Raw genomic sequence first — 25,493 nt, 5'->3', positions numbered from 1 at the left:
ATTTCCACAAAGCAGGGCGAGCTGCCAAAGAGTATAGTTAGTCAGTCAGTGCAGGATAGAGAGGAATGAAGGGAATCCTAAAAGAAGACCAAAAGTGGAGACTTTATGTTAGAATCTTCATTAAAAAAAAGACAGATGGTACATAGACATCAATGTGAGGCCAGTCAAGGCCGAACGAATTCATGATACTTAACCTTTCCAAGTGCTGCTTCCATTCTTTGTTTTGAATGGGGGTTTTGTTACCTTGGATCTCGGGGCTTCCTTACATATGTTTGAGCATCTACACAAGCAACATGGAGATGTTTTTGAGATTTAGGCAGGAGCATTTTCGCTTCACCACCTTGTCCTTTGGTCTTTTCACTGCACCAGTTCACTTAACTAAGTGATTGTCACTACTCTTTGCTCAACACTGGTACTACAGAATCATTGCCTTCCTTTACTTGAATGATTGCCTGATTTAAACATCTTCCAAGGAGGAGATCCAAAAGTCTGTAAGATCATCCTTTCACTGCTTGACCAGCCTGTAGTTCTTTTTCATCCTGCCAAAAATAAACTGGCACCAAACAATTTACAAGGAGCTGTTTTGAATAGATAGTTGTACAAGCTGTTCTTAGCCCAGGACAGAATCATTCAGTTGTGGAGATTTTTTAAAGACCTGGCCCAGACAGCAGTCAAGTTTCAGGTTTGGTGTCCCTAAAGGGTATCCCCTGGACAAGCTGCACATAAGAAAATACAGTGGTACCTATGAAATTTATAAGAATGTTATAGATCTCCATTGGGAAGGATATTGCACCTTGGGTCTACTATAAAGCAGCAGTTGGTTACAACTGTGAGACATAGCTCCTGTGGTACAGGCTTTGATGATTCTCTAAGCCTACTGTGTGACGTTGAACAAGTCACTTAACCACACAGTGCTTGTGGCAAATAGATATTTGGGCTGAGCTCCTCAGTGGTCCCCTGGACTGCATGCCTAGTAACTACCTGTGAATCCATATGAGTAAGCAAGACCTTACCTGGTGGTTTGAACAAGTAACTAGGAATGTCTGCTTTGGCCCCAGAAAGCAATTAACCATAACCTCAGAAGCAGAACCACTTGTCATTACATGGGGGAGAGGGGGAGCTCACGCAACTGGCATCAGGACGCATAGGGTCTAGATTAGTAGCTCAGTTTTTTGATGGAACTGGCGAGAGAATATGGGATTGCCAATCCTGGGGGAAAGCAGGGTGGTCACAACAAAATCTGGATAGAATCAGCATAAATCAGAGTCACTGAACAAGAGCACATAAAATCCAACAAACTGACTCCAAAAATGTTGATAAAAATAAAAGAAATTTATTAATAACCACCCATTTTTTTGATAAAAATAAAAAAATATATATTAATAACCACACAAAGCTTTCAGAAAAAAGTTATTCAGTGTGAATTTAAACACAATTAAAAACTAGTCAGTAAATACATACAATAAAAATCACAAGACAAAACCCACCCAGTCACGAACTAGAAACCATTAACAATCAAGCAGAAGTTAATTGAAATCAAAAATACATAAAATCAATGTAGACACATTTGTTTAAACTTTAATACTGGCTTAATGCTAACAGAGGCATTGATATCAGGAACATAGTCAGCTTGCAGTCTAACGATTCATTCGTATTCATACCGTTCAAGTTTATTAACATCAGCTCCCCTTTCATCCTTAGAACGGATATAGCCCTAAATACAAAACTGTGGCTAGAGACAGATTCTATAATATGTTTGCCAGGGCATTAGTAAGAACACCTCACCTTATTTCAGATCGATGTTCTATAATTCTGTCCTTTAACTTCCGAGTTGATTTGTCAGCATAAAAACTATGGCACTTTATACAATTTGCTAAATATGCTGTACTAGCAGTATTGCAGGTAGCAAAACATTTAAAGACAAATGTTCTATTTGTTTTAGCATGAATTAACTCATTATTCATACAAATAAAATTACAACAGCTACAGACATAGCAAGGGAAGGTACCAGATTTCCTAACAGCATTCTTTCTATAGTTAACATTTCTAAAATCCTTGTAGCATAATTGTTTATTTAGGCTGGGGTGATTTCTATAAGCAAAACTCGGAACAGATCCTACTATTTGTCTTATTTCAGGTGAAGTTTGTAAAATACCCCAATTATTATTATTTATATTTTTAACTGCATCTGACCTCATGGTAAAGATAGTTAAATAATGGAGGGAATTCGTCCTCATATTGTTACAATTATCAGAATTCAAAGGGGTCCATTCTCCAAAATAAGGTTTATACAACTTTACCCCTTCCATCCATAATCTCATTGGTCAAAATGTAGAAGTTGTGGAACATTATAACCTGTTTGTATAAGTTCAAATTTCATGTCATTGGTCTGTTCGATACATTTATTTGCATCAGTATTTAATCTACTAGCACGCATAAACTGACTCTCTGCAATACCTTTAAAGGTATGCCCAGCGTGCATACTATTACGATGCAAAAACCTGTTTGCATGAACATCTGTGTTGTGTATATTAGTATAAGACCTTCTTCGAATAATATATTAATATCTAAAAAAAAAAATAATTTCATCCACTGAAAAATTCATCTTAAATACTAAAAAATCAGTGGTTTGATTAATATAAGAAACAAACTTCGTGAGGTCATCTTTAGTGCCTTTCCACAAGAAAAATACACCGTCCACAAACCGTTTAAAAAATACGACTTTAGATGAAAACTATTCTCGTCCATTATATACATGCATCATCTCCCATTTATTCAAGGCAACATTTACATATGCATTAGCAAAGAACGTACCCATCGCCACTCTGGAAATTTGATGAATAATCTGTTGGTTAAATATGAATAAATTGTTAGATACATTTTGTGAATTACTTGATAGTGTACTATTTCCCTATTTGACGTAGGGCTGTGGGTACTTAAAATTTCTCTCTCATCGCCTTCAGCCCATAAGAATTCGGGATTACAGTTAAAAGGGAGTAGATGTCCAAAGTTACAGACATAAATTCAGAAAGAATTAATCTTGTACCTCTCATAACGTTTTGCTAAAAAATCCCCAGTGTCACAAATGTAACTTTTGATGTATACAAGATGTTTAAGTCCTTTCTGTAAAAGTAATGAAAGGGTTCGGTAATCCACCCTCTCCCAGATATGATAGGTCTCATAGGGGGGCAAGTCTGAGATTTATGGAGCTTGGGTAGTCTGTATAAAATAGGGAGAACTGGGCAAGGAACAGAAACAAAAATTAACTAATTCAACTGAGATATCATTCATTGATTGCAAATCATGTAAGTACATGTTTATTCTACTAATGCAAGTAGAAACTTCTGGTTTCCCTATTTGCTTAAAAACAGATTTGTCCGATAAAATTTTGTTTATTAAAGGGATATAATCACACTTATTCATAATAGCAATTGAGCCACCTTTATTGGCCTCTTTAATGATTATATCTGGATTAGTTTGTAATTTAATAAGAGAAGCCTTTTCATCAAGAGATAAATAAAAAACATGTACTTATGGAATTGTCATAAAGCTGCTGAAGTTGTAGTTCACAAACGTTCTGGAAAGTAGTTACCACAGGGCAACTAACTGGAATAAAGGTACTAGATCGCCTACATGGTTGGTGCTGTTGATATAATGAGTCTGTAAAGAAAAGCTTCAAATTCAAATGTATAACAAAAAGTGTCAAGTCCGTACGGGCTTGGACAACAGTATCAGTTGTGATGGAATTAATTTGATACCTGTATTAAGCAAGGAAATATCAGAGGCACTCAGCTCAAGGTCAGACAAATTTAAAACCACTTGTCCCCCTGTCATACATTGTAAGTCGATGACACTAAGTTCAGGGTCCACTGATTTTCCTTCCTCCTTGTTCTTGTGAATGACCCCTTGATGGATAAAAACTTTGTTGTTCGATCACCTCTGGTAGACCGGCTGAAAAAAGAGGTTTCTGCTTACATTAGTAGAATAAACAAATATTTATATGATTTGCAATCAGTGAATGATATCTTAATTGAATTATTTAATAATTTTTTTTTAACTGTTCCTAGCTCAGTTTTCCCTATTTTATATGGCCTACTCAAGGTCCGTAACACGCCTCCTCCCCCCCCCCCCCATGAGACATATAGTCTCTGGGAGAGGGTGGCTTACCAAACCACTTTCATTGTTTTTACAGAACGAACTTGGCGAATAACTTGTATACATCAAAAGTTTGTGATACTGGGGATTTTTTTAACAAAACTTTTAGTGGTATAAGATTAATTCTGTAACTGAATTTATGTTTGTGAATTTGAACATCCAATCCCTTTTTACTGTAATCCCAAATTCTAATGGGCTGGATCTGATGAGAGAATTTTTAAGTACCCATAGCCCTATGTCAAATAGGGAAATAGACACATTTTGTGAGTTACTTGATATTGTATTAAGTAACTATATGTAACCAACATATTTTTCTTCAAATTTCTGGAGTGGTGATGCATATGTAAATGTTGCCTTGAATAAATGGGAGGAGATGAATGTATATAATGGTCCAGAACAGTTTTCATCTAAAGTCATATTTTTAAATGGTTTGTGGACTATGTGTTTTTGTTGTGGAAGGGTACTAAAGATGACCTCATGAATTTTGTTTTTTATATTAATCAAACCACTGATTTTTTTAGTATTTAAAATTAATTATTTGATGGAAGAAATTTTTTTTTTTAGATATTAATCTATTATTCAAAGAAGGTCATATACATACTAATATACACAAAAAAGATGTTCATGCAAATAGGTTTTTGTATCGTAATAGTATGCACGCTGGGTACACCTTTAAAGGTATTACAAATAGTCAATTTATGTGTGCTAGTAGATTAAATACTGATGCAAATAAATGTATTGAACAGATGAATGATATGAAATTTGAACTTATACAAAAAGGTTATAATGCCACACAAGTGAACACTTTGGCCAGTGAGATTATGGATGGAAGGGGTAACTTGTGTAAACCTTTTTTTTAGAGAACGGACCCTTTGAATTCTGAGAATTGTAACAATATGAGGACTAATACCTCCGTTGTTTAACTACCTTTACAATGAGGTCAGATGCAGTTAAAAATATAATTAATAACAACTAGGGTATTTTACAAGCTTCCTCCGAAATAAGACTTATAGTAGGATCTATTCCAAGTTTTGCTTATAGAAATCGTCCCAGGCTAAATAAACAATTATGCTACAAGGATTTTAGAAATGTTAACTATAGAAGGAATACTGTCAGGAAATCTGGTACCTTTCCTTGCTATGCTTGAGTTCATTCATCCTAAAACACACAGCAGATTTGTCTTTAAATGTATCGTTACCTGCACAACTGCTAATATAGTATATTTAGCAAATTGTATAAAGTGCCATAGTTTTTATTTTGGCAAATAAACTCATAAGTTAAAGGCCAGAATTCTAGAACATCGACCTGAAATAAGGCGAGGTGTTATTACTAATGCCCTGGCAAAACATATTATGGAATCTGACTCTGGTCATAGTTTTGTATTTAGGGTTATATCCATTCTATCCAAGCATGAAAGGGGAGGTGATGTTAATAATAAACTTGAATGGTATGAATACACATGGATTGTTTGATTGCAAGCCAACTATGTTCCTGTTATCAATGTCTCTGTTAGCATTAAGCCAGTATTAAAGTTTAAACAAATATGTCTACATTGATTTTGTTTTTTGTTTTTTTTTATTTCAATTAACTTCTGTTTGATTATTAATCGTTTCTAGTTCTTGATTGGGTGGACTTTGTCTTGTGATTTTTATTGTATGTACTTATTGACTAGTTTTTTATTGTGTTTAAATTCACACTGAAGAAGGAACTTTTTCCCAAAAGCTTTGTGTTTATTAATAAGCGTTTTTTTATAAAAAAAAATCCACCTGTTTTAAATTAATTCTTTAGTATTAAATCGGTTTTAAAAGAATTGCTTAGTAAGGTAAAATAACTTGGTAATTTATATATATGTGTTTTTATATATTTTTTTCATTTGATTGGTCTCTCTTTAATTGGTTAATGTCACATGATTTGAAAGCATTATATAAAGTGTGTTTAACTTGCATTGTTTTATTGCCTGAGGAAGTGTGTATGTGAAAAGTTTTTAATTGCATTAAACTTGTTGTTTCATAGCTCGTCTGCGGACTGCTTATGTTTGTTTGTTTGAGTTGGCTTAACAGGACTTGCATCTCAGGTTATTTATTTCTATTTTTTATTGTTTTTTGAATACCTACGTTAACATGAGTATTATGAATAACTTGCCATCCACTAGTGATGTACGGTTTAGATCTGTTAAGCACATTCAAAAATTAATCCTTTTATGCTTGAATTTGAAACTACTGGGGATGTTACCAGTATAGAGTGCAATGTGAGGTATTCGTTACATGATTTTTATTTATTTGTTTACTGGGAAAGTCCGACTGGGATACGACCCATTTTCAGCTGAGGCCCTGGGAGAAAAGCTCTATGTATAGAGATTATACAAAACTTATACAAGAAAAAAATATACAAGACATACAGTACACCAGAAATTACATTCTATGGTGTTATAGCTGACATTTGTATTCTGCAATCATGTGATATAATTCCTTATTGTAGTATAGACGTAGTAGTTTCTCAAAGTAAGCTGAGGAAGGGTTTGTAGGGGGAAAATTGGATAGAAAAAGATGAGGTTAGAGATCATCTAAACATGAGAGAGAGTATAGATTATGAGGTAATCAGGGAAGAAGAAAAATTATGACCAGTAACTATTAAAATTGCTTAGCCTGCAGTAGTACAGGGGAAAAGGCAGGTATCATTTAAGATAATTTTTTAAGAATCTTTTTGAATTGGTTGGTATTTGAGTTGGTTCTGATGCTGTGAGGTAGTGAATTCCACCTTGTTGCTAGATGATGAGAAAATAGAGAGTCCCCTGCCGTATTAGTGGATTTGAACACTTGTAGGTAGAGATTTATTTGCTGACCGAAGACTTCAATTTGTGGTATGGGGCTGGAGAATATTTAGAAGGGCAGGTTTTTTTTTCAGATTAATGTAATAATTTTTGTGCTAAGGTTAATAGGTTATAGGATAGAAATTGTAGGAGTTCTAACCAAGAGAGTTTTTTAAGGAGCAACAGTGGTGGGTGTGATGTGGGCAGTCGGTTGCAAATTTAGCTATTTTATTGTAGCATGTTTCAAGCTTAATTAAGTCTGTCTTTTTAAGAGTGAGATTTGGGGAAGTATATAGAAGTGTTGATAGAAGATGGGTTCTAGCAATGGCAACCCTAGAAATGCTAGTTAGATATACTTTTTTTTACTTTACCCCTTTTTGTTGTGAACTTTGTTTGTGCTATATGTAGGTCAAATCTTAAGTCATCTAGTATGACTCCTAGTAGTTTTGTTTGTGAATTGGCATTAAATTTAGTAATAGTCCAACCGGTGATGTAGAAGGAGCTGGGGGAATCTTGTTGGTTGGAAGATCATTAGTTTTGTTTTATTGGGGTTGAGTATGAGCTGATGGTTAGAGAGACGTAGCTGAGAATGATTTTTAAGTTATGTCATGGAGGTGTTGCAGGTTATTAGCGGCACATACAAGTGTTGTGTCATCTGCATATTGCATTGTTGAAGCCAGTGGAGTAGCACTATGGAGGTTGTTTGTAAAACTAGTCAAGAGTAGCGGTCCAAGAATTGAGCCTTGAGGTACTCCTAGTGTGACGGGAAGAGGGGACATAGGATATTAAGCCATTTTACAGATTGTTGGTGGTCTTGTAGATAGATTTGGAACCACTGAAGTGCAGAGGGGCTGAGGTTCAGTTTGGAGAGTGTATTTAATAGCTTGGGGTGGGAGACCACATCAAAGGCCTTGGACATATTTAGAAAGACTGCAGAGACTATTTTACCACTGTTTCTGAGTTGGTTGATGGTATTGATGAAACTGAAGGCTGCAGTTGTGGTACTATGATGGGGGCCTAAACCATGTTGACATGTTGCTAGCATGTTGAAGGTAAGATAATGAATCAGGTAGGAGTAGTTACATCTTTCGAGGAGTTTATATAGTGGAGAGAGAATGGCGATTAGTCTGTAGTTGGTCAGCTCTGTGGAATTTCCGCCTTTGTGTAAGGGGATAATGTGTGCGATTTTCCATATTGCTGGGACATGATGTTCTGCTATGTACCTGTTAATAAGAATCAACACTGGATAAGATATGGCTTCAGCTGCTAGTTTTAAATATTCAGCTGGTAACTTGTCAACTGCTCTTGAAGAGGGTTTGAATTATTTGAGTAGTTTCATAGTGGTAGCTGTGTAAACAGGCTGAAAGGAGAAGGAGTTGTAGTTCATATTGAGAGGGTTGAAGGCTAGTGATGGTTGCATGGAATTACTTTGAATTTGAGATAATACACTTTCAGTGAAGTATTCATTGAATTTTTCTGCAATGGTGGTAGGAGTGTGTGGTAAGTTGGGAGGGAAGAGGTAGTGGAATGTCCTGGGTGGAGAATGGCATTTATTGTATTCCAAAATTTTGGGGGGTTATGCTGGTGTTTATGTTGCAGATTATAAAAGAAGTTATTTTAATCTAGGTTGATTTGGTGTTTAGCTTTGTTTCTAATTTGCTGGAATGCGATCTGGTTGATTTGGATTTTATAGTTGAGCCATATTTACCAAGCTTTGTTGCTTTTCCTAAGGAGCATTCTGGTGTACGTTAGTTAACCATAGTGTATATGTGGCCTTGATATGAATTGACCCGGGGGGCCAATTTTTGTTTAGCATTTCAAGGAAGGTACTGTTGAAATAATTTACTGAAGCATCAAGGGGCAGTTTTTTTAGTATAGACCCCAACTACATTTTTAGGGTATTGATTAGGTCTTGGGGGGGGGGGCAAAGTTTTTTTTTTTTTACTGTGGATTTGGCAGAAGGTAGTGAACTTGATAGTATTGATGTTTTTTCTCAATATATAGGTTGGCATATAGCCACTAAGGCTATCGGGTAAGCAGCCACTAATCTGATAATTCTGAGGTTTGATGGTTAGTGTCCAGTTCAGTATAGACTGACAGAGTTTTTATCTGTCAGTGTAGGAGCTTGAATGAGTTGTGTGAAGCCATAGAAGTTAATGTGATTGCGAGGTGTATGTGAATTACAAGTTGTCCAGTCTATATTAGTCACCCATAATGATAGGTTCTTGGGCTATGGAATTTGATATAGACTGGATGATGTGCTCTGTAGTGGATATGCTATTTCCGGGTGGAACATAGTTGGCTTTGTTTTGATTAAGTTAAAATGTGAGAGTGTTCAATCTCGCCGTTTGTTTTTTACACACGGGTTCGGAGCCGGTCCTCGGCTCCGAGTCGGCCGCATAGCAAAGCTCTGCATCTAAGAGAAGCTCGAGACCAGGCTATATCCCACAATCCTCCCTGCCATTACTCAGATCTAGTTTGCCGCTGCAACAGGTCACATCGCATTAGAGAGCTCAGACCAGAGTTTAAGAATATTGACAGATAAGATAGTATTTTTTTCTTCTTGTTAGTCCTAAAAGTTATAGTTTTTTGTTTGTGAATAATTGTATTTTATTTACAATAGTGTATGTGTGTGTGTGTAACTATAGTTATTTTGTTAGTTTATTTCTATAGGTTTCCCTTTGGGGCTTACCTCCTTCTAACTTCTAATTCTCTTATTTTTTTTTACCTCACTTCTTCAGTATGTCTGAAAAAGCTAAAAGTGGGTTCAAAAGGTGCCAGTGTGGACAGAAAATGTCCATCACTGACAACCACACCTCCTGCGTCTACTGTCTTGGCCCTCTCCACTTGCAAGAGGATTGCTCCATTTGCCATTCCTTCAGTGGGAGAGTCATGACAGATAGACGCAGGAAACTTATTGATAGGGGGCTTCTTAAGCCTGCTTTTCAAGAAGCCTTGGACAAGTCGGACCAGGCTTCTAAGTCTTCGAAGGGGTCGAAGATGTCTGAGCCCATGTCATCGGCTCCGAGTACATCTTCCAAAGTTTGTTCGAAGGTTCCACAGACTTCGGGGCCGAGTGTCGAACGTTTGTCTCTCACTGAGCCCCAGGTCTTGGAACCGGTGTCGGAACTACAGCCACCATCGATTCTTCAGTCGGTGCCATCTTCGGCTCCTTCGACCCATTCTTCCAGACCACTTTCTGATATTGATGTGGATCGTGTCGTGCAGAAACTGATGGAGAACATGGCTCTTTCCAGGTTGATTGCAGTTTCCTCCCAGTTGGTGTCGAAACTAGAAGGCCTCCCTTTATCTCCAACAGGTCCTCCATCGAGACCCATCCAGTCTTCGGAGCCGGAAGAGGATGAGCCGATGATAGTGGAGCCATCTGTGCTGAAACCGTCCATAGCACGATCGACACCACTTACCTCGACTCCATCAGAACCGATAGGCGAGTCTCGGAGTTGACGATCTCTCCTTGGTTCCGTGACCGAGAGTCGTACCGACCTTTCGGTGCCGACTCTCCCTCTCGGGGCCTCGGCGCAGATCACTCAGCTCCGTCCTCGGGGTCGAGACCCGTGGGCCCCGTGTCTCGGATTCTTCCATGTTCTTCGGAACCGGGAGAGTCCTCGGCCCGAGGTTCAGGGGCCTTTGACCTCATGAGGAAGGTTTTGTCTACACAGACAACCACTACATCGGACGCATCTTCTCCCTCCCCTAAGGAGCCGCTCTCTGTTTCTGTTCCCACGACACATCCAAAGCATGGAGCACCATTGTCTCAGCCTTCCCTAGAGGATGCCCCCTGTTCCTCTGAGGCCTCACCGGAATCCCCCTCCGATGAGGTCCCGAGGAAAAGATTGTGCAAGAGTAGGCACTTAGACTCCCCACAGGAATCTTTAACGTCTGACACTGACTTGGAGGAGTCAGAGGGGTCCCCAAAATCACCCTCCGAAGATGTCTCATTTGCGGACATATTGGAGATATTAAAACAGAGGGGTGATTGGCAGTCCCTAGCCCCCACTGAGGACGAGTCAGTGTTGCTGAAGGCATTTGGTGCTCAACCTTCTACCTCCTGGGTTACTCCGCCCTTCGATGAGTTAATGGAATTAATTGCTCGAAGGGCGTGGGAGACACCGGACACAGTGGAACCGGTCCCTAGAAAGCCAAGTAAGTTCATTACTGCCCCCCAGGACAAGACTTACCTAACAAAAGGAGTCCCCGTTGACGCTATGGTGGTGGCAGCAGACACTAAAAAGGAGATGTTGGAGTCTTCCTCTTCTGTTCATCCTCCTAATAAGGATTCTAGGACTATGGACAGATACGGGAAGCGCGTTTTTAGTTCAGCGACTTTTTCCATGTGTTCGCTAAACTATTTGACACATTTTACACGACTACAGAGGGATCTCATCAAGGAGCTGAGAGATACCCTCCAGGGTAACACAGATGCTGCTGTTTCAGATAAGGTGACAGCACAACTTAACACCCTTACCTCCGTAGTGAACTCGTCCATGAGGCTCATCTCGTATGCGGCTGAAGGGTCGAGTAGGGCCGCAGCTTCAGCGATTGCTCTACGAAGACAATCCTGGATGCGGCTGTGCTCTTTTGCGGAAGCCTTCAAGTCTTCTTTCGCCAATGCCCCCTTTGATGGTGCCACTCTTTTTGGGCCCAAAGTGAAAGAGACATTAACTCGGTGTGAGCAAGAAGGAAAGACTCTGCTGTCGGAGTCCGTTTTTCCGTTCCATCCAGACCGTACCCAAAGGGCAACGAGGCGGAAAAATGTGGTTCCGTAGAACTCTGGGATCTTTCCAGGCCACACAGAGTGAACCCCCCCCCCAGAGGCAGAGGGGGGGCAGACATGGAAGACGCCACCCTGGCGGCAGAGGGGGTCCGCAGAACCAAGGCGACAGGGATACTATCCCTGGTAAGCCTTTCCAGCACTCCTGAATGGAGGCCCGACTGTCCTGCTCTGGAGGCAGTCGGGGGTCGCTTGGCTTTATACCCACAGGCCTGGCAAACTCTCACCTCAGACTCCTGGGTAAAAAGCATTGTAACCAGAGGATACAAAATACCCCTTATGTCAACTCCACCCCAACACAGAAGGTCTCCAGATGTACCACCCCGTCTGCGAGGCCAAGCAGCAATAGAAATTTCAAAGCTGCTCAAAAAAAAGAGTCATTCAGCCAGTCCCGGCGGACCAAAGAGGATCCGGAACTTACTCAAGGTTCTTTTTAGTTCCAAAAAAGACAGGGGACTGGAGACCCATTTTGGATCTCAGCAATCTCAATACCTTCATGAAGAAGGAAAAGTTCTGGATGGTCACGCTTCAGTCGATCCTTCCATTTTTACAGAAGGACGACTGGATGTGCTCAATAGATCTCAAGGACGCGTACTACCACATCAAGATGGCCAGACCGTCCAGAGATCACCTGCGCTTCCGGCTGGGAGTCAGTCATTTTCAATTTCGAGCCCTGCCCTTTGGGCTCACCTCAGACCCCAGGGTATTCACCAAATGCATGGCAGTGGTAGCATTTCACTTGAGATGTCTAGGATTCCGGGTGTTTCCCTATCTGGATGACTGGCTCCTCACCGCCACCACCGAGCGTCTCCTCATACAAGCAAGAAACTATACAGTCAACCTTTGTTCCCACCTAGGGATTTCCATAAACTTAAAAAATCTGTCTTATTGCCCTCACAGCATATTTCATTTATCGGAGCGGACCTAGATACCCGTTTAACATTAGTAAAGCTCCCTCAAGTAAGGGCTTCATCCCTCAAGGAACAGGTTCTTCTTCTGCTGCAATGCAGGAAAGCCCCGGCCAAATTGGTGTTGAAAGTTTTGGGTCTCATGGCAGCGTCCCTGATTGCGATTCGCATGGGAAGGTTGCACATGAGACTCCTTCAATGGCTACTGTTCACGCAGTGGTCATTCCAACAGTTACCCCTAAAGTACGAGATCCTGATAACGGATTCCTGCAAACGGGACCTCTCATGGTGGATGTCCAGCCAGGACCTCACCATGGGTCGTCCATTTGTTCTACCAAATCCGACAGCCACTATAACCACGGACGCTTCCCTGATAGGGTGGGGGGGACTTTTTCAGGGAAGAACAGTCCAAGGGGAATGGTCCGACATAGAGTACAACCTGCACATAAATGTTCTAGAAATGAGGGTGGTGTTCCTAGCGTTGCAACACTTTCAAACCCTCCTACCTCTAGGGACAGTAGCAGTTCAGACAGACAACATGTCTGTATTCTGGTACATAAACAAACAAGGGGGAACCAAATCTTACCCATTATGCAGAGAGGCCATGAGAATGTGGCAATGGGCAGAGTCCACGGGTCGCTTTCTGATAGCAACGCACATCCCGGGGTCATCCAACGTCATTGCGGACAGGTTGAGCAGAGCCATCCTGTTACCTCACGAGTGGTCCCTCAAACTACAAGTGGCGGAGAGAATTTTCCGCAAATGGGGCCAGCCTTGCTGCGATCTATTCGCCTCCCTGATGAATGCCAAATGCAGAAGCTATTTTGCCCTTCTACCCCCTCCAGGGGATGTCCCCAGGGACGCACTGATACACGATTGGCCCCCAGGTCTCCTATATGCATTCCCACCTATTCCCTTGATTCCCAGATTTCTCCAGAAAGCCATGAACCTGGAAAGGACAATTATACTCATAGCCCCATTCTGGCCTCGACAGATATGGTTCCCCTTTCTTCGAGCCCATCTAACAGAGGAACCTTGGATCCTGGACCCAGTACCAGATCTACTGATGCATTCGTCGGGAGTTCTTCACCCGTCTCTTCTATCCCTCAAACTAGCAGCTTGGCTGCTCCACTTCCCCGCCTAGCCAGGTCTGATCTTCTTTCTCCGGCAGTGCAGCGCATTTTGGTTGCCTCTCATAAGGCTTCCACCACAAAACTTTACAACAGTAAATGGAAACACTTTGTGTACTGGGCATCTAATCAACACTTGGACCCCTTGGTTGCTCCTTTACATAAAATACTAGAATTTCTTTCCATCCTTTTCCATGAAGGGGCCTCTACTTCCACATTAAGAGTGCAGTTGGCTGCCATATCCAACTTTCATGTTGGTGAGAATGGTTCTTCTATCATGTCCCACAGGCTTTGTAAAGCCTTTATGAAAGGTTCCTTCCATCTTCGACCTCCTGTCAGGGATCCTTTATTCCCATGGAATTTAAATTTGTTGTTGTCACGACTAATGTTACCACCTTTCGAACCAGCTTCTTCTTGCCGCCTGAAATTTCTGTCTTGGAAGACTCTCTTTCTTGTAGCGGTTACTACAGCTCGGAGAGTTTCAGAGCTGCAAGCACTGTCTATTAAACCTCCTTACTTAAATTTTCACCCAGATAGAGTTTCTTTACGAACAAATCTGTCCTTCCTTCCCAAAGTATGCTCGGTCATTAATATTAATCAATCCATTGAACTTCCCACTTTCTTTAAAAACCATACCAGTAAGCTGGAATATATGTTACACAAGTTAGATGTCCACAGGCAACTCGGATTTTATTTAGACAGGACTAAAGACTACAGAAAAACAGATCAACTTTTTGTTGCATTTGCAGATAATGTAAAGGGCATGGCAGTTATAAAACACACTCTTTCTAAATGGCTTACTGATTGTATAGCCTTTGTGTATTCTAAGTCAAACCAGGCCTTGCCCACCAAACCAAAAGGCCATTCTACTTGGTCCGTCTCCACTTCCTTGGCTCATGCAGCTCGCCTACCTTTGGACACGATTTGTGCAGCAGCCACGTGGTCTAAACCACATACTTTCATCACTCATTATAGGGTTGACAAAACCTCCAGACAGGACATCCTTTGGTTCCACTGTGCTCAGGAACGTTCTTCCATGAGTCACTCAGGGTGACGGAGCTAGGGACGCTACCCGTGTGTAAAACAAGCGCGAGATTGAACACTCTCACATAAAGAAGTTATGTTCTTACCATAACGTTCCATGTGGAGTGTTCATCTCGCCTTTGTTTTTACATTCCCCCTTTTTCCCTCCCTCACGGTTTGGAAGAACGAGTAGGACTAGAGTCTGGTCCACATGTCTTACCTATTCCGGGTATCTTTCTTTACCCCTAGTTGGTTGTCAGTGAGATGGTGTCTCTGAATGTTTTCATTCATAGCAGTTTGTAGCCTGGATACATTAGGGTTATTGTTTTTTTCTGGTTTGCTTGCAAACTAGATCTGAGTAATGGCAGGGAGGATTGTGGGATATAGCCTGGTCTCGAGCTTCTCTTAGATGCAGAGCTTTGCTATGCGGCCGACTCGGAGCCAAGGATCGGCTCCGAACCCGTGTGTAAAAACAAAGGCGAGATGAACACTCCACATGGAACGTTATGGTAAAAACATAACTTCTTTGTTTAGTAGGTAGGATTTCTATGTTTTCAAGGTTATCTATGTTTAGGCTTTGTGGTAAAAGTGCACTACCCCTCCACATCTTTTTACCTTCCTGTCTGCTCTAATAATGTAACCAGGTGGTCTAATTTCATTGTCAGTAGTTTGTGCTTTTGACTAGGTTTCCATTAAAACAGCAATATCGGGGTTATAATGCGATAAGATGGCATGTAATTCTTGAACTTTGTTGACTGATTCGCAGGTTTAGATTTAGTATTTCAGAGCATTTTTGTGATAGATTGGTTATATCTTGTATTTGAGGGGGTGGTGAGATATTCTGGGGGCCTAGGTTTGGGTGAATGTCTCCAGTTATAATACGTTTGGTAGCTATGGTTACTAGTGTTTGGAATGCTGATATATGCTTATAAAACTTAAAAGGGGTATTTTTTGGGTTTGTATGGAGTGTGATGGAGTTCTGTTATATTTAAGATGGAGATATTAAGATGGAGTAGTCAATTAGGTTTAAAGAAAAGGTAGATGTAGGTTTGTGAAATGTATGAGGGGAGATTATTTGTGAATGGTATTTTGTTAAGTGAGCAGAAGTTGTTAGCAGAGCTAGTAATATGAAATGTATTGATAGCATTATGTAATGGTTAATGGGTAGGGATTGGTTATAGGTTAATGGGTTAATATATGTATGGTAATGGATGGGTGGTGGTAGGGTGGAAATGTGCGATATTGTATAATTGGAAATTGTATAGGTGATGATTTATAGACAAGTGGGAGTGGTTAGGTTTAGAATAAATTTGAGTGTTCTGGAGGTGAGAGGGAATGGGGGCAGGGTAGGGGAGCCAGAGCATAGCGAGAGTGGAACAGACTGGGCAAAGACAAGCTCTATGACTGCACAGAGCAGAACAATCAGTCACTTAGACTACCAGGTACTGTGGAAAGTGTCTTAAGCAGCTGACAATTATGTAGAGTAGGAATTCTTAGGTAAATAGAAACCTTATGCCAGGAGTGAGAATGTTGTGGGAGAAATATGGGCAAATTGTTTAGGGAAGGAGAACGCCGAGTGAAACAGTGATTCCAAACTAGAAAATATTGGGTTTAGAGATATCTCGGGTGGGGTTAGGAGTTACCAGTAGTGTGCACTCTTAGAATGCATTCTAAATGAAATAACAATCATAGACAGGTTAAAGCATTAACATACACTGTAATGTTGCTTTTACTTTAAGTATACTGGCCACGGACTTTTGCAGATGCAGCTTGCTGGTGGAGAACTGCTATAGGGATGCCTCACAGTGTTTGTTTTAGCTGAGAAATGGAGAGCACACTCCTGGAAGATGCCAAAACAACATGCAGAAACAGGCTAGAGTAGTTACAGAATGGTGCCAGTCTGAGTGGGGTTTATTAGAATAAATGACAAAACTTAGAACATCGGATGCAGCGAATGAAAAAATTACAACTGTAGCAGTTTAGTTTTGATGCATACATTCAGACTCAAATTGTTCCATGTGGGTTACATGCACAAAAGATGCCCACATATTGGGAAAAGTACCCCAAGCTTCTGAAACAATGGCAACAAATTAACCTCTCTTGTACGTGAAATTGAGTATGTTTTTGAACCAATTGAAATACAATTGAAGGTTGAAGTCATGAAGTTTTGTATCACACTTGTAAATGAGGTTGAAACCAACCATCACTCACAGTTGTTTAGTGATACTTTAGATTGTGTTTGTGCTTTTCAGCATAAACTTCCTGAGGTTAAAAAAACGTAAATTTAAAAGGGATGTCGTGGACTTAATGATCACCTATTTATATGGCCTAAGCAGAACCAAGACAGCATGGATGGTACTGTGACTTCTGAATCTACAGGTGAGGTGATGATGTCAGCGTTCAATTGGTGTCTGAAGTATGGGAGCCAGAAACACGTGAAGATCAAACTACTGTGATTCTAGCAAAGGATTCAGCTGTACAATCATCAGGTTCTAGGGCAACAAGTCTGCATTATTCATCAGACCCCCATAGTTCGTGCGGACCTAATTACTGCTCTTGACCCTTTGGACTTTCCACACCTGTAGGGTCAACTTTTACCACTATTGCTCATTTGGAAAAGAACATTTAGCTAGAGGGAAGAGAAAAAGAAGGACATGTATCTCAAACTCATCCTCTAACACGGTCAAACGAGGCATTGATTACAGCGGACCTTAACGGTTATTATATGTAATTTATCTGGCTGTTTGCTTACTGAGGTTCAATATAGAGTACTGAATAAGGCATTATCTTATGTTGCTGCTTCATCAGTAAATGTTTCACAAGTTCTAACTAAATTTAAATGTTTTATACGGAAACTTAATTTAAGAATAACTTTACTTCTAATAGTATGGACATTTTTCCACTTCAAAGTAGCACGTACGTACCTGTTAATAATAGTTTTGTGTCAGTATTTAAGAAGCTTGTAGAAAAGGAAATCTACGAGCTCTATGGTTGTAAACAGAAAAGTAAATTCTGTAATCTAAATAAGGAAGAATATGAAGCTATATCTTCAATAGTGTCAAATAAAAGTATTGTTATTATGCCAGCAGATAAGGGTGGAAGAGTCATGGTGCTTGACACCTCGTAGCTGCAGTATGAGCAGTGCAAGCAGGCCACATGGTTCCAACATAGCAAAATGCCAACATGGCTCATTATTGAAATGAAGAGGAAAATGGGAGATGGAAAGTCAGTAGAGAAGTATGACTGAGCAAACAAAGGAACATACATAAAAAGTTAATCTGAAAGGGAAGAGTAGATGAAGACGGGAAGTTTGTTTTTCAGTGACAGGTGCTCGTTTTCTGTCCCCATCCCCAAAGTGCAGAAGAGGGAGACTAGCCTCAGATATGTGGGATAGAAGGGAATTGTGTAGGTGGTAGGCAGACAAAGTAAAATATAATAAAGGCAGAAACTGACAAGGGCAGTATGGATGCAGGAGGAGGAGGTAACAGTGGAGAGAGACATAAGGAAGGCATTTGATGATGCGGATGGTTGGACTACAAACAAGATTTGGGGAGTGAGGCCCGACAAATGCGAACACCATGATGGAAGATAGATGGGTATGTGGGGTTTGCCAGACTGACTTCCAGGACAGGTCCCTGCATCTGGTGGTCCAGTAGACAAGGGCAAATCATGTACATGACACACGTATCCCTAATTTACATGATAAATAACCACCTGTAGCACTTACCTTGATGCCTGGAGAGTCTGTCTTGGCTGTTCAGCCCTCATGGCTTAATGCTATGTCTTCTAGTACTGTAAGACACACAAAAAGTACTGCGTGTAGTACCTCCTTGCCTATGGAAGGTAAGAACAGAAATTTAAAGCGGTGCAGTATACACCGTTCACAAACTCCTTACAAAAAGCTTGCTGTGCCTATACAACCTCTGCTTCCCTTTGGTGGAGCAGGTTGGGATAGCACCTCTTGAGGTATCTGTACATGTGCCTGCACTGCTCTCTGGAGGAGATTGTCATTGGGCCTTAGTGACCGTCTTAGCAGGTTGATGTCAGGAATCAGTCTTATTCATGTGGTTATCACAGGACCCCAAGAAGATGCTTGCTATACTGCTTGCGTAACAGGTACACAAAGCTCCATTAGTGAAGATAAGTGATGTTATGAGATGGGTAGTGACTGTGCCTGAGTGTGCCGTCCTCATTACCTCCTAGACTGGAAATGGGCACAAATGAGCATGGTAGCTGTGACTAATAAGCATCACTTTATGACTGCGATTGGCAAGCTAAATCACCTTCATGGCGTAACTACAACATTGAGAGCCATTGTAACATGAGAAAAACTGTGCAGTTGCCATATTGTATGGAACTGCATTATGACGAGTAGCATAGGAAGTGGATTACAGTACTGGGTAATGTTTTGTGTCTCCATATAGACAGTCTGAAAACAGTCAAGTCAACTGGTACTGGACTACAGGTAATGTAAGATGTAAACTTTGGTGCATGGAGAGCAACGGGACTAGATACTGAAGTATGGTGAGTAATGCAGCATGAAGTCATGTCAGATTACTGTCCTGATGATGATGTGGAGGTGCTCACACTATAAGGAAGCAGTGCACATGGGTATGTCACATTATACTTTTCTGTTGGGGGTGCCAAATTTTTGCTGTCTACACACAGATCACTTCACCTTTTTCAAGGGGTACAATGTCTCCTGCACAATTCTCTCTACTCTGTCACAGGTAATGCTGCAGTTTGGTGGGCATTTGTACCTTACCCATTGCTGCCTGCAGTATTGCAGGGTGTGTGACTGTTGACAGCATAGATGCACACAGGTTTGTGACTAGCAAACAGGGGCAGGCCAACAGTGACAAGACCACTGTTGTCTGCCAAGGGGGTGGTCTTACACACACAAGCAGTGATTTGTTTATATTGCCTGCAGTGCAATACATGTCATGGGACCAAAGGAATTTCTGCATATGAAAAACGATTTCTGCAGTACAGATGGGGTTGCTACATTTGGCTGTATGCATGTTGATAGTACCACATGACATGCATGCCCTTGACACAGGTAAAGCAGACAAGACATTCCAGTACTAGGTGTGGCAGGGAGTAGTTCAGAACATTGTTTGGGTGGCACATGTATACCGACTCCCATAAGGTGTTTCTTTCCATACTGTAGCAGTTGTGATAGTAACCTGGTCATGGAGAGATGGTGGTACATTTGGCACTGGTATTCCCAGCTTCAGCACACAAGGAGACTGCATACTTTATAGACAAAGGCTCCAAAGGCTGCCATTAATGCATGCTGTCCAGCTAATACTGACAGTTGTAGCATCATAACAGGAGGCCTGTATAGTGTATCCATTTTTTTTTAATGTTACAGTGTGCATTGAAGCAGACATTTGAAGTGAACAAGATTTCTTCAAAAAATGTTACTACCATTTGTGTCTTGTAGACAGGAAGCAGATCAGCTGCAGTATTTAAGAAATTCTGTACGTATGGAGCTACAGGAGTTGGAACTGCAGTTAGAAGAACGCATATTTGCTGTGGAAGAGCAGCTACGGGCTTATCAGCATCATTCACCCTACAGACCTCGGATTTATCCTGTAAGTAGTAACTAAGTAGTGCAAGTAATCTGCTTTCCAGTTATTTCAAATATGAGAGCTGATATTGTTTTTTGTATTCTTCCTCAACGTATGGGTTACAGATCAGACCTCGGATCTGACTCGGAAGCATTCTATAGACTTAAGAGATCCAACTCTTTTGCTCCTCCTCCTACCCATAATGCACTAGTTAGCCTACAGTACCTCATATCTTCTTTGCATCCATCTTACATGGGTGTGGATCTGCTCTTCAAACCTTTTATTCAGTAGTTCAAGCATTTGTGAGTAGTTTTCTTTAAGAAAGATTATCTAACTTTCTCCAAATCTTCCCTCCTATCTAGTTTTCACAGTTTCTACCCATTAGTTCTTTTTTCTACCTTGTGAGATAAACTTGTGTACCATTGTTGGTACCTCTTCCCTTTTGATCTGCTTCATTTTGTACCCTTTTTGGGGTATTTACCTCTACCATTGTTGGCATTTGTTTTGCTATTTAAAAAAATCTGTGTTTTCTCTTTTAAAACCTATGGCTGAGAAGCCAACAGGATTTTAAAAATTTGTAATAAAAGAAGTACAGCGACTCGCATAGCAGAAGTTGTATACAGCGCCAAATACCAATGGGTAGTAATAAGCAGACAACAGTTTAATGAAGGTAAGTGCTTTCACATTAAAATAACAATGCTTCATCAGATCAACTAACAATACTACAAAAAAACTTTAGTATAAAGCCATAAAACCCCTCCCATCAATAAAGTAGTCAATTCATTAGTCAATTACCTGTGTGTAACAAACATCTCTCTGCTGAGTCTTTCAACCAGCTTTGTCACACATTGATATCATCATGAGACCATATGTATATGTAGATAAGGGTATACAAAGCACAAAATAATAAATCACATACCTATAAAAACATTTCATAAATTTAAAATAATAATAAACGTTATAAAGTTACAGTCTTGTAGATCTCCTAGATTAAATGAAATGCTTTCCCTTAAACCAGCTGTAAAGGCACTATCTTTAATTCACTCATTTATTATTATTTTTAATTTTATTTTGTTTTTATAGGTGTGATTTATTATTTTGTGCTTTGTATACCCTTCTCTATATATACATGTGTTCTTGTGATGTCATCAGTGTGTGACAAGCTGGTTGAGAGACTCGGCAGAGAGGGATGTTTGTGAGTTACATACACAGGTAATTGATTTTAATTAATTTTTTAAAATTTTTTTGAAGATTATTACATTATTGATGGGATGGGCTTTTATGGCTTTATATTGAATTTTTTTGTAATATTGTTAGTTAGTTGGTCTGATGAATCATTGTTGTTTTTAATGCGAAAGCACTTACTTTCATTAAACTGTTGTCTGCTTTTTACTACCCATCAATATTTGGTGCTGTATACAACTTCTGCTGTGCGAGTCGCTGTGTTTCTTCTTTTATTACAAGTGTATTCTGGTTTGTGAATTCCAGCGACATTACCTGATGCTTTGCTTTGGTTTTGTGTTAGGATTTAAAAACTGCACTTCCTGTGGGCATAAAATTCCAAATTCTGATGTCCACAGGGAGTGCACCTTGATACTAATTGAGCTATCTGTGCTGCCTTTAATTCAAGGGTGATTGTGGATAAGGAGGAACAAGTTGGTCCTCAAGGGATTACTACCCCCTTCTTCTTCCTCCAGGGTTCACCCCCCCCCCAGCAAACATCCCAAAGCCCCATCATAGCCTTGAAAGAGTCCCCTCATAGATCTCTGAAGACCATTTCTACCTCTACAACTTTGACATCTCCTCAGAAAATTCAAAGATCTTTGGATCCTACTTCTTTGGATCCAAAGAGGAAAGTTTCAGATCCCAGGCCCTTAGATCCAGTAATAATGTCAGCAAATGTCTGATACAACCATCAGATCAGAAAACCTCAGATCTGACCTCTGGTGTTTCAAGGACTCCCAGAACTTGCTCACCCGAGTACATCATTGATTCATTGGCTCCACTCCCCCTTTCTGTAAACCACTCCGAGGAAGCACTCTAGGCCACAGTCCACCACCTCATCTGTCAAGTCCTCCAGAAATCTCTCCAAGGCTGAAGTGAATACAGTAGTGAGGAAGTTCCTCAGAGCTCAGATTCACATGAGGGTTATTCCATCTGATTTTCAGGTTGGATTTGTTTGCCTTCCTTCCACTTCCCATATAGTAATATCTCCTCCTCCCATCTGTCCCACTGTTTTGGAGCCCTTGGATGCAAGAGTCCAGAGAGAGTCTTTGTCAGAGCCAAAGAGGGTTATATCTTTGACTCAGTTTCCCTGACTGATTCTGCTCCTATCCCCTTGGATTGGGATGAGTCTTGGAGCTGAAGCATTCATTTCTGATCTGTGGTCGGGGATCTATTCCAGTGTTGTTGGAGCTGTCCTTGACCTTCAGAGCATCGGTGCTAGATAGCTCTGGTCCAGCTCCCTCCTTGAGGCAAGGATTAGGACAGAGTTGGGGCTTATCTGCTTCAGAAGTTTTGTTTCTGAGGCAACTGGCCATAGCACCCAGTTCATCTGCCTTTGAGGTAGTGGAGAGAGTTTTTTCTCGTCCAAGAGACTTGATGTCTCACTCTTCGTTTCCACAGGGACAGCTAGTGCCAGCTAGTGTTCAGACAGTTCCCTTGGAGGAACTTCCCTTCTCTCTCTTTCAACCTCTCCCCAGAGTATCCCATTGAGCAAGTTCCCTGTAAGAGAATGTGCAAAAGGAAGCACATAGATTTCCCTTTGGAATCTCTCTCAAAGGATACTGGCTTCAATGAAGGGGAAGGGTCCCCCAAATCACCACCTGATGAAGTCTTATTTGTAGACATTTTGGAGATCTGTAAGCAGAAAGGTGGTTGGTTCTCAGATGGTCCTTCCTCTGAGAAGTCAGTATTTCTGGAAGCTTTTTGTTCTGGCCCATCTACATCTGGGGTGTCTCCCCTAGCTGATGAGCTTATCAACCTAGTCTCTCACCAGGCATAGAAGGAACCGGACTCTGTTGAATCAGTCCCCTGTCATCGAGATAAGGTTTTGTACCACCAAATGTCAAACCCCACTGGCGCAAAGGAGTCCCAGTTAATGCTGCTGCTGTGGTGACAGCCACAAAAAAGGAGCTAGATGAGCAGAGCTCCTCTGTCCAACCCCCCTTATTAGGGATTTGAGGGCACTGGACAGATTTGGAAACTACATGCTTGCTTCAGCGACCTTTGCCTTGAGATTCCTGAATTGTTTGGTGCACTTTACAAGACTGCAGAGGGAGTTGACCAAGGAGCTCTCCAAATCCCTCTGAGTCCTTATGTGTAGAGAACTGTAAAAGATCATCCTTGCAACTGCTGTTTTCCATTTCCAGGGTATCGGTGAGATTGATATCCCATGCTGCAGAAGGTACCTCATGGGCCACCATTTTAAGCATTGCCTTATGGAGAACATGTCTGGATGCGGTTATGTGACTTTGTGGAGCTGTTCAAATGTTCTTTCATCAGTGCTCTTTTTGATGGAACGTCCGTAGTTAGCCGCGAAGATGTAAACATGTATGCATGTATGTAAACTGTTTGTTAATTAGTTCATTCATATCTAAAGATTCTGCTACCCATCCTGATGTTTGTATATATTAAAGCCTCTGACCGAAACCCTTATTTTATGTGGTCAAGTGGCTAGTTCAGTCATTATTAGGGCTCAAAGACTCTCTGAAAATAGGACTGATTTAATAAAGAAGTCCATCATGTCAGCTTAAAAGAGCACTACTCTAATTTTTCCCAGCACATTTTCTACCCATGCTGATCTTTTCCAAGACAAACTAGGCAAACTTCCAGTTGTGTACTCCATGAAGTTAGACCCAGAGGTCAGACCAGTTAGGCCAGCACGTAAAGTTCCAGTAGCCATGCAGGACAGAGTCAAAGCCGAGTTAGGTAAAATGATGCAACAAGGTGTGATTTGTCCAGTGGAAACTCCAACTGAATGCGTATCTTCCATGCTGGTAGCTCATAAGAAAAGCTCAGATAACATCAGAATATGTATTAACACACAATATTTGAATGATGCTGTAAAAAGACCTCATCATCCAATGTGCAGAGTCGAAGTCGCAGCCTTGATGACAAATACCACTATTTTTTCTGTCCTAGATGCAAAGAGTTAATTTTGGCAAATCCAGCTTGACAAAAAATCCTCAGTGCTCACTACATTCAGTACTCCGTTTGGCAGGTACACATTTTTGAGAATACCATTTGGGATAAGTTCTGCAAGTGAAGTCTTTGTGTGCAACGGAGCAAATTTTTTTCTGGGTATCCTTGTGCTATTAGAGTAGACAACATAGTAGGAGGTCATGATGAGGACGAGCATGACAGAAATCTCAGACAAGATGTTCTTCATCTCACATTGCTGCAGTCCTTACACTTGGGTAGTCCGCTGTCCTCGGTCGGCCCGAATATCAAAGTATAAGGCTGACGTCAGTCAAGGCGCATTAGACTGACATCAGGACGTCAGGGTACAAATGCGCATGACCGACGTCATATCCTCAGTCTTTTTTGCCGCATGGTCCGATGCAGAAGCAGCGTTGCAAGTGCCGTTCGGCATTCTGAAATTTTTCGAGTTCGGAGTTTCAGACCGAGTCAAAGTTGGCTAAGTACCCCGTTGGGGAATATTTTGCTTTTTTCTTGCCTCAGTGGTTTACCGGATGTCAGAAAAAGTGAATAACTGTATTTCTTGTGGGAAACAGATACCGCATAGAGATTATCATACCTTGTGTATTCCTTGTTTAGGGCCTGAGCACGACGTTGTTGGGTGTCGCTTTTGTGCTAGATTCAATAAGCGCACTATTAAGAGAAGGTTAGATTGTGCCAGGTTAGTCTTTGGGAAGCGGTGCAATTACACTATGCCGTCGGATGCTCTGGCGTCCGCTTCTTCTAAGAAGCGCAAGGATAAAGCAGCTAAGCCCAGGGTAGACGAGTCGTCCGTACCGGACGCCGGTTCTTTAGAGGTATCGGTGGAGCCGGTGGTTCCACCGGAGGTTTCTCTGGAGGCCCAGGGGGAGACCTTGTTATTGCAGGATGTGGCCTCTCAGGAGGCAAGTCAGGCTGAAGGGG

General features: G+C 41.0%; 1 protein-coding gene across 2 annotated transcripts in view; it reads left to right on the top strand.

Annotated features, from left to right (window-relative positions):
• The window catches only part of ITPRID2 (ITPR interacting domain containing 2), a 1,100,178-nt gene that overhangs the window by 859,654 nt on the left and 215,031 nt on the right, over nucleotides 1–25,493 (top strand). For both annotated transcript variants that reach the window (XM_044075259.1, XM_044075260.1), the window contains one exon: nucleotides 20,264–20,414. In XM_044075259.1, coding sequence (XP_043931194.1) covers nucleotides 20,264–20,414 — 151 coding nt within the window. The remainder of the gene's footprint in view (nucleotides 1–20,263; nucleotides 20,415–25,493) is intronic.

This window comes from Protopterus annectens, chromosome 6.part0 (genome assembly GCF_019279795.1).
Source record: "Protopterus annectens isolate FY-2018-M chromosome 6.part0, PAN1.0, whole genome shotgun sequence".
NCBI lineage: Eukaryota > Metazoa > Chordata > Ceratodontiformes > Protopteridae > Protopterus > Protopterus annectens.
The sequence above is the reverse complement of the archived record's forward strand: the minus strand, read 5'-3'. Positions and strand labels throughout refer to the sequence as shown.